Source organism: Staurois parvus, unplaced genomic scaffold (genome assembly GCF_062004578.1).
Source record: "Staurois parvus isolate SC_StPar_1 unplaced genomic scaffold, SC_StPar_1.0 ptg001861l, whole genome shotgun sequence".
Classification (NCBI taxonomy): domain Eukaryota; kingdom Metazoa; phylum Chordata; class Amphibia; order Anura; family Ranidae; genus Staurois; species Staurois parvus.
Genome location: NW_028319657.1, coordinates 230,060 through 239,368, shown reverse-complemented (window position 1 = coordinate 239,368; position 9,309 = coordinate 230,060). Strand labels below are relative to the sequence as shown.

At 46.0% G+C, this 9,309-nt stretch overlaps 1 protein-coding gene across 1 annotated transcript in view; it reads left to right on the top strand.

The window, feature by feature from the left end:
- The first annotated feature begins 3,250 nt into the window (after positions 1 to 3,250).
- Positions 3,251 to 9,309, top strand: part of LOC149434012 (alanine aminotransferase 2-like) — a 58,389-nt gene continuing 52,330 nt past the window's right edge. The window contains exon 1 of the mRNA XM_089664228.1: positions 3,251 to 3,372. Within this exon, the coding sequence (XP_089520354.1) occupies positions 3,282 to 3,372 (91 nt within the window). The 5' untranslated portion in view covers positions 3,251 to 3,281. The remainder of the gene's footprint in view (positions 3,373 to 9,309) is intronic.

Below are 9,309 nucleotides of genomic sequence, written 5' to 3'. Positions count from 1 at the left end.
GAAAGTGTCCGGACTGGAAGGGGGGTGAAAGTGTCCGGACTGGAAGGGGGGGGGGGAGTGTCCGGACTGGAAGGGGGGGAAAGTGTCCGGACTGGAAGTGGTTAAAGGCATAAAGGGACATGATTAAAAAAAAAATTGTAAATGCATTGAAAACCAATTATTCCATTCCAGAGGTCAGAAAAAAGTAAAAAAAAAGTATTTTACCTGTTCAAAACTCTTTATAGATTGCACTTCTACCCCCTTCCTGCCTACAGGACACTTCTACCCCCTTCCTGCCTACAGGGCACTTCTACCCCCTTCCTGCCTACAGGGCACTTCTACCCCCTTCCTGCCTACAGGACACTTCTACCCCCTTCCTGCCTACAGGGCACTTCTACCCCCTTCCTGCCTACAGGGCACTTCTACCCCCTTCCTGCCCAGTCCAATTTCCAGCTTTCAGTGCTGTCACACTTTGAATGACAATTGCGCGGTCATGCAACACTGTACCCATATGAAATTTTTATCATTTTTTTGTGACAGATAGAGCTTTATTTTGGTGGTATTTAATCACATCGGGGATTTTTTTTTTTTCGTAAACAAACCAAAAACCAGTGAAAATTTAGAAAAAAAACATTTTTTTCTTAGTTTTTGTTATAAAATTTTGTAAATAAGTGATTTTTCTCCTTCACTGATGTGCGCTAAAGAGGCTGCACTGATGGGCACTGATAGGCTGCACTGATGGACACTGATAGGTTGCACTGATGGGCACTGATGAGGAGGCACTGGTAGGTGGCACTGATGGGCATTGACAGGCATCACTGATGGGCACTGAAAGGCAGCACTGATATATGGCACTGATAGGCAGCACTAACTGGCACTGATAGGCGGCACTGACTGGCACTGATAGGTGGCACTGACTGGCACTGATAGGTGGCAGTGATTGGCAGCACTGATAGGTGGCAGTGATTGGCATTGATAGGTGGCACTGACTGGCACTGGTGGGTGACACTGAAAGGCAGCTCAGATGGGCACTGATATGTGGCATTGATGTGGCACTGATGGGCACTGGTACAAGGCACTGATGGACACTGACAGGTGGCACTGCTGGGGCTACACAGATCATCAGTGCCCTGATGATCAGTGTACATGTCCCCTCCGCAGAAAGCCGATTACCGGCTCTCCTCTCCTCTGTCAGTGTGACAGCTCGAGAGGAGAGAAATGCAGGTAACCGGCATTTCCCTATTTACATGTGATCAGCTGTGATTGGACACAGCTGATCACATGACCGAGCTGACATCTTCAGCTCTTTCCGTGATCGGTGATCCGCTGTGTCCGAGGGACACAGCGCACCGCCGATCGCTGCACTCCGCGCTCCCTGAGCCACGCATGCGCGGTGGGAATGGGAGGACGTCATATGACGTCCTCCCAGAACGAGAGAACCGCCTTGCGCCCGTCATTGGACTATATGGCGGGCGGGAGGTGGTTAACTACCTGCCGACCGCAGATAGCCGAATGACGGCTGCACTGCGGCCAGCCAGTTCTGAGTGGACGTCATATGACGTCCTCCCAGAACGCGCTCTCCTGCGCGCCCCAGGGGGCGCGCACCTGGCGATCTCCGTGATCGCTGTGTCCTACGGACACAGCTGATCACGTGATGTGGTAAAAGGCCAATCACAGCGGCCTTTTACCACTTGGTCAGCGGTGTCCAATGACACGCTGATCACAGGGAAATGCAAGTGCCGGTTCTCGGCTGCACTTTCCTCACGGTGTCAGATCGTGAGGAAAGTACTGCCGAGAACCGGCAGTTGTCAGAGCGGGGATCGGCACCGATCATCAGGGCACTGATGATCAGTGCCCTGATGATCGGTGCCCAGCAGTGCCACCCGCAAGTTCCGCCCACCTGTGCCCAGCAGTGCACCCACCTGTGCCCAGCAGTGCACCCACCTGTGCCACTCTGCAGTGTCACACACCTGTGCCCAGAAGTGCCACCTACCTGTGCCCAGCAGTGCCACCCACCTGTGCCCACCCACCTGTACCCACCAGTGCCACCCACCTGTGCCCACCCACCAGTGCTGCCCACCAGTGCAACCCACCAGTGCAGCCCAGCAGTGCTGCCAGTCAGTGCCACCAGTCAGTGCTCAGGGGTTGTGCCAGTCAGTGCCGCCAGTCAGTGCCCAGCAGTGATGCCAGTCAGTGCCGTCTATCAGTACCCATCATCAGTGTCACCTATCAGTGCCGCCTATCAGTGCTGCATATTAGTGCCGCCTATCCGTGACACCTCATTAGTGCTGTCTATCAGTGCCGCCTATCCGTGCCTATCCGTGCCACCTCATTAGTATTGCCTTTCAGTGCCCTTTAGTGCTGCCTATCAGTGCCCATCAGTGCCGCCTATCAGTGCCCATCAGTGCCGCCTATCAGTGCCCATTAGTGCTGTCTATCAGTGCCGCCTATCCGTGCCACCTCATTAGTATTGCCTATCAGTGCCCTTTAGTGCTGCCTATCAGTGCCCATCAGTGCCGCCTATCAGTGCCCATCAGTGCTGCCTCATCAACGCACATCAGTGAAGGAGAAAAAATACCTGTTTGAAAAATTTATAATAGAAACAAAGAAACTTTTTTTTTTCAAATTTTTTGCATTTTTTTTTATAGCGCAAAAAGTAAAGCGCCCAGCGGCAAATAAATACCACCAAAAGAAAGCTCTATTTGTGAGAAAAAAAATTATCAAAATTTCATATGGGTACAATGTTGCATGACCGCGCAATTGTCAATCAAAGTGCGGCAGCGCTGAAAGCTGAAAATTGGCCTGGTAAGGAAGGGGGTATAAGTGCCCGGTAGGCGAGGGGTTAAAGGCATAAATACTGTACAGGGACATGATTAAAAACAAATTCGTAAATGTATTGAAAACCAATTAATCCGTTCCGGAGGTCAGAAAAAAGTAAAAAAAAAGTTTTATCTGTTCAAACCTCTTTATAAAGTGCCCTTTAAAGCCATAAATACTGTACAGGGACACGATTAAAAAAAATCGTAAATGCATTGAAAACCAATTAATCCGTAATCCGAAAAAAGCCGAGGCATTATTTTCAATGGATTTTCATTCATAAACCGAAAATTACGTCAACCGAGGCGTTGGTAAACCGCGGTCCGCCTGCAATAATATCTAACTCTAGTGCCATTCCGGGATTAATGAATCACCGTAGCTGGGCGATCGGGGAAATTCCTGGCATTCTTGGCTCGCTCGGGTGCCCGCTCGGCCGCTGTTTGAGGGCAGTGGATCTTGGATTCGGCTGTTTGGGCGGATCTGAAATGCTGGATCAGCCGTCCATCGCTCTTCAGCCTTCGCAGGGAAAATATTTTTCTCTTCTTCAGAATTCTCACATTTTCCAGTCATTTTACAGTAAGTACAGAAATACCTGGGGGGAGGGGCGGGTGGTGATCGTCTTTGGCGCTATTCGCTGGGAAAATGGTCCCCGTTATCCTCAACAAGAATCAAATTTCAATCTTAACAAGAAAAACATTTTTTTTTCCTGAGTGGCTGAGATTTATGCAGGCCATAGACGGGTCGAAAACCGGCCAAATCGGTCGTTCAATAGGCCGACGTTACCACCAATGGTAAAAAAAAATCGGCCGATTTTTGTCCCGTCTACTGCCGGCATTTAATTACTTCTGTCCCTGCAGAGAGCTCCGCTATTATATTTGACAGGAAAAAGTCTTGCGGTTGCAACAATGTATCCATTTGTATCCAGTTCGGATACAGATGTTTTCATTTCGGATACAAATAGATACATTGTTGCAACTGCAAGACTTTTTCATGTCAAATATAATAGCAGAATGGAATTCTTCTTCTTTTTCTTCTTTTTCTTCTTCTTTTTCTTCTTCTTCTTTTTGCAGGTCACGGCTCAGGCGCAGATTTTTTATCTTTAAAAAGATTGGCCGATTCGCCCATCATTGCCGGGAAAATCGGCCGATTTTTTTCCAACTTCACCAATAACAAAAATGTGCCAAAACCCCCGAAAAACGGTCGACCAATTAACCCATTAACGGTGCGAAGATCAGCTGATTTTTTTTTTTCGGCCGATTTTCGTCCCGTCTACGGCCGGCATTTAACCACTTGCCGACCGCGCATAGCCGAATGACGGCTTCACCGCGGCCGGCCAGTTCTGAGTGGACGTCATATGACGTCCTCCCAGAACGCGCTCTCCTGCGCGCCCCAGGGGGCGCGCACCAGGCGATCTCCGTGATCGCTGTGTCCTACGGACACAGCTGATCACGAGATGTGGTGAAAGGCCGATCCCACCGGCCTTTTACCACGTGATCAGCGGTGTCCAATGACACGCTGATCACAGGAAAATGCAAGTGCCGGTTCTCGGCTGCACTTTCCTCACGCTGTCAGATCGTGAGGAAAGTACTGCCGAGAACCGGCAGTTGTCAGAGCGGGGATCGGCACCGATCATCAGGGCACTGATGATCAGTGCCCTGATGATCGGTGCCCAGCAGTGACCCCCGCAAGTTCCGATCAGCTGTGCGCCCACTAGCCCCGCCCACCCATTCCCAGCAGTGCCCCCACCTGTGCCCAGCAGTGCCCCCACCTGTGCCCAGCAGTGCCCCCACCTGTGCCACTCTGCAGTGCCACCTACCTGTGCCCAGCAGTGCCACCTACATGTGCCCAGCAGTGCCACCCACCTGTGCCCACCCACCTGTGCCCACCAGCGCCACCCACCTGTGCCCACCAGTGCCACCCACCTGTGCCCACCCACCAGTGCTGTCCACCAGTGCCACCCACCAGTGCCACCCACCAGTGCTGCCAGTCAGTGCCACCAGTCAGTGCCCAGGGGTTGTGCCAGTCAGTGCCGCCAGTCAGTGCCCAGAAGTGATGCCAGTCAGTGCCGTCTATCAGTACCCATCATCAGTGTCACCTATCAGTGCCGCCTATCAGTGCTGCATATCAGTGCCGCCTATCCGTGACCCCTAATTAGTGCTGTCTATCAGTGCCGCCTATCCGTGCCACCTCATTAGTACTGCCTATCAGTGCCCTTTAGTGCTGCCTATCAGTGCCCATCAGTGCCGCCTATCAGTGCCCATCAGTGCCGCCTCATCAACGCAAATCAGTGAAGGAGAAAAAATACCTGTTTGAAAAATTTTATAAAAGAAACAAATAAACTTTTTTTTTTTTTTCAAATTTTTTGCACTTTTTTTAATTTATAGCGCAAAAAGTAAAGCGCCCAGTGGCGATTAAATACCACCAAAAGAAAGCTCTATTTGTGAGAAAAAAATGATCAAAATTTCATATGGGTACAATGTTGCATGACCGCGCAATTGTCAATCAAAGTGCGGCAGCGCTGAAAGCTGAAAATTGGCCTGGTAAGGAAGGGGGTATAAGTGCCTGGTAGGCAAGTGGTTAATTACTTCTGTCCCTGCAGAGAGTTCCGCTATTATATTTGACATGAAAAAGTCTTGCGGTTGCAACAATGTATCCATTTGTTTTCATTTCAGATACAGATGTTTTTGTTCGGATACAAATAGATACATTGTTGCAACCGCAAGACTTTTTCATGTCATGTGCAGCGCAGGCTGAAGCGCACAGTGCGCAGAAGTCGCCAACTGTCTGCAGAGTCAATAGCTAAAGACCTCCAAACTTGGTGTGGCCTTCAGATGAGCCAACAACAGTGCGTAGAGAGCTTCATGGAATGGGTTTCCATGGCCGAGCAGCTGCATCCAAGCCTTCCATCACCAAGTGCAATGCAAAGCGGCGGATGTTGTGGTGTAAAGCACGCCGCCACTGGACTCTAGAGCAGAGAAGACGTGTTGTCCGGAGGGACCAATCAATCTTTCTGGCAATCCAATGGACGTGTCTGGGTTTGGCGGTTGTCAGGAAAACAGTACTTACCTGACTGCATTGTGCCAAGTGTAGTTTGGTGGAGGGGGGATTATGGTGTGGGGTTGTTCTTCAGGGGTTGGGCTTGGCCCCCTAGTTCCAGGGAAGGGAACTCTTAAGGTGATATTTTGGACAATTTCATGCCCCCAACTTTGTGGGAGGAGTTTGGGGATGGCCTCTTCCTGTTCCAACATGACTGCACACCAGTGCACAAAGCAAGGTCCATAAAGACATGGAGGAGCCAGTTTGGGGTGGAGGAACTTGACTGTCCTGCACAGAGTCCTGACCTCAACCCCATAGAACACCTTTGGGATGAATTAGAGCGGAGACTGCGAGCCAGGCCTCCTCCCCCGACATCAGTGCCTGACCTGACAAATGTGCTTCTGGAAGAATGGTCCAACCTTCCCATAGACACCCTCCTAATCCTTGTGGACGGCCTTCCCAGAAGAGTTGAAGCTGTTATAGCTGCAAAGGGCGGGGCCAACTCAATATTGAACCCTACGGACTAAGACTGGGGGGCCGTTAAAGGTCATGTGCGTGGAAAGGGCAGGGCCAACTCAATATTGAACCCTACGGAATAAGACTGGGGGGCCATTAAAGGTCATGTGTGGGGAAAGGGCAGGGCCAACTCAATATTGAACCCTACGGACTAAGACTGGGGGGCCGTTAAAGGTCATGTGCGTGGAAAGGGCGGGACCAACTCAATATTGAACCCTACGGACTAAGACCGGGGGGCCATTAAAGGTCATGTGTGTGAAAAGGATGGGGCCAACTCAATATTGAACCCTACAGACTAAGACCGGGGGGCCATTAAAGGTCATGTGTGTGGAAAGGATGGGGCCAACTCAATATTGAACCCTACGGACTAAGACCGGGGGGGGCCATTAAAGGTCATGTGTGTGGAAAGGATGGGGCCAACTCAATATTGAACCCTACGGACTAAGACCGGGGGACCATTAAAGGTCATGCGTGTGGAATGGGCAGGGCCAACTCAATATTGAACCCTACGGACTAAGACTGGGGGGCCATTAATGGTCATGTGCATGGAAAGGCAGGGGGCCCAATACTGGGGGCAATATAGTGTGTGTATATATATTGATTATAGGATGACATTGCTGAGTGTCTCAATACCCGCCTAGCGTTGATCTCCACCAATGGTCATCCCACCTCCAGCAATTCTCCTGTTTTCGGAACACTTGGCCCCAGCTTGTTGGAACTTTCTGAAAAGACTTCGGAGCTCATCTCCGGGGTGGTGTTCCGACAGTGCGGCTCTTTGTCTGATTGGTATTTCAGGGCTCCCGGCCAAGGCCCGACCTTTGTGATCAGGATGTGTTTTGTGTTCCGAGGTCTGGATCCACATTTTATGGTTTCCTGGAATTTATTCCAAACAGCCTGAAGGCACGGCCAGGGAGCTCGGGGGTCTCCTTTATGAAGGGTGTTACTGCCACCTAAAGGACAGACGCTGCACCAGCACCCCCACAATGCTGCATGATTCCAAAAAAAATAAACAAAATGCTGAATAGACACGGCTGGGCCAGCACAGCTTAAAACTGGACAAAACAGGACCAAATCCACGTAATAAACAATTGCAGAGTCATAGGATGTACTGGAAAAGGCTACGAATGCACATTAATACGGAATTTCCTCTTAAAGGGAACAACAACATCATATTCAGGACTAAAAATGAAAAATGTTTTAATTTGTCAGTAAAACAAAAAAATAATTCCAAAAGAAAATAACTTTTGCTGCAATAATCACCATAAATCAGTAGCTATCCCCCCCCCCCTCCTATATCAACCACTTGCCCTCCCGAGGATTTATCCCACAATGACCAGGCCTCTTTTTTTTTTTTTTCAACTGATAATTGCGTGGTCATGCAACGCGGCACCCAAATAAAACTTTCCCGCTTTTCTTCACGCCAATAGAGCTTTCTTTCGGTGGTATTTGATCACTTGTGCGCTTTTTCTTTTTGGCGCTATAAACAAAAATTAAGAAAATTTTTTTTAAAAAAAAACCAATATTTTCTAATTTCTGTCATAATAATATTCAAAAAACTCAAATTTGTGCGCTTTTTATTTTTCACGCTATATACGAAAAAACCCCAAAAAGTTTTAAGAAAAACAATCTTTTTCAGCTATAAAAAATATATAGAAAACTCAACTTTTGTCATAAATGTAGCCCAAAATGTATTCTGCTACATTTATTTTTGGCACTATAAACAAAAATTGTTGAAAAAATTTGGGAAAAGAATTTTGAAAAAAAAAAGATATTTTCTCAAAGCTCAAATGTATGCGCTTTTTATTTTTCTCGCTATATACCCCGAACATTTTTAAGAAAAACAATATTTTTCGGGTATAAAAAAAAATATATAGAAAACTCAAATTTTGTCATAAATGTAGCCCAAAATGTATTCTGCTACATTTAGTTTTGGCACTATAAACAAAAAATTTTGAAAAAAAAAAATTGGGAAAAAATTTTGAAAAAAAAAAATATTTTCTCATTTCTCATTCCCCACTATAATGTACAGCACTGAGCAAACCTTTCAGCACTATATAAATACTGTATAATAATAATGATATTAATTTCTGTCAAAAAAAATCCAAAAAACTCAAATTTGTGCGCTTTTTATTGTTCGCGCTATATACAAAAACCCCCCCAAAATTTTAAGAAAAACAATATTTTTCGGCTATAAAAAAATATATAGAAAACTCAAATTTTGTCATAAATGTAGCCCAAAATGTATTTTGCTACATTTATTTTTGGCACTATAAACAAAAATTTAAAAAAAAAAAAATTTGGAAAAAGAATTTTGAAAAAGAAAATATATTTTCTCATTTCTGTCATAAAAAAAATATCCAAAAAACTAAAATTTCAGCATAAATTTAGGCCAAAATGTATTCTGCTACATTTATTTTTGGCTCTATAAACAAACATTTTTGGAAAAAAAAACAAAAAAAACCCCCAATATTTTCTCATTTGCGCGGTCATGCAATACGGTACATTAATGAAATTTACATGCTTTTATTTTTGGCACTATAAACAAATATTAAAAAAAAAAAAAACATTTTAAAAACCATATGGACTAAGACTGGGTAAACGATATTTTCTCATCTCTGTCATAAAAAATATCCAAAAAACTCATATTTCGGCATAAATGTACTTCAAATGTATTCTGCTCTATGTTTTTGGTAAAAAATAATGCCAAAAAGTGTATATTGATCGCTTTGTGTGAAAGTTATAGTGTCTACAAACTATGGGATAGATACTGCAATTTAGGCCATTTTTTTGCTGTACAGCGCTGCGCTAGTTTAACTGACAATTGCACGTCATTCAATACGGTATATAAATGAAATTTATGTCCTTTTTTTCACACACATAGAGGTTTTTTTGGTGGTATTTGATCACCTGTGCACTTTTTATTTTTGGCGTTATAAACAAAAAAATACTGAAAAAAGTTTG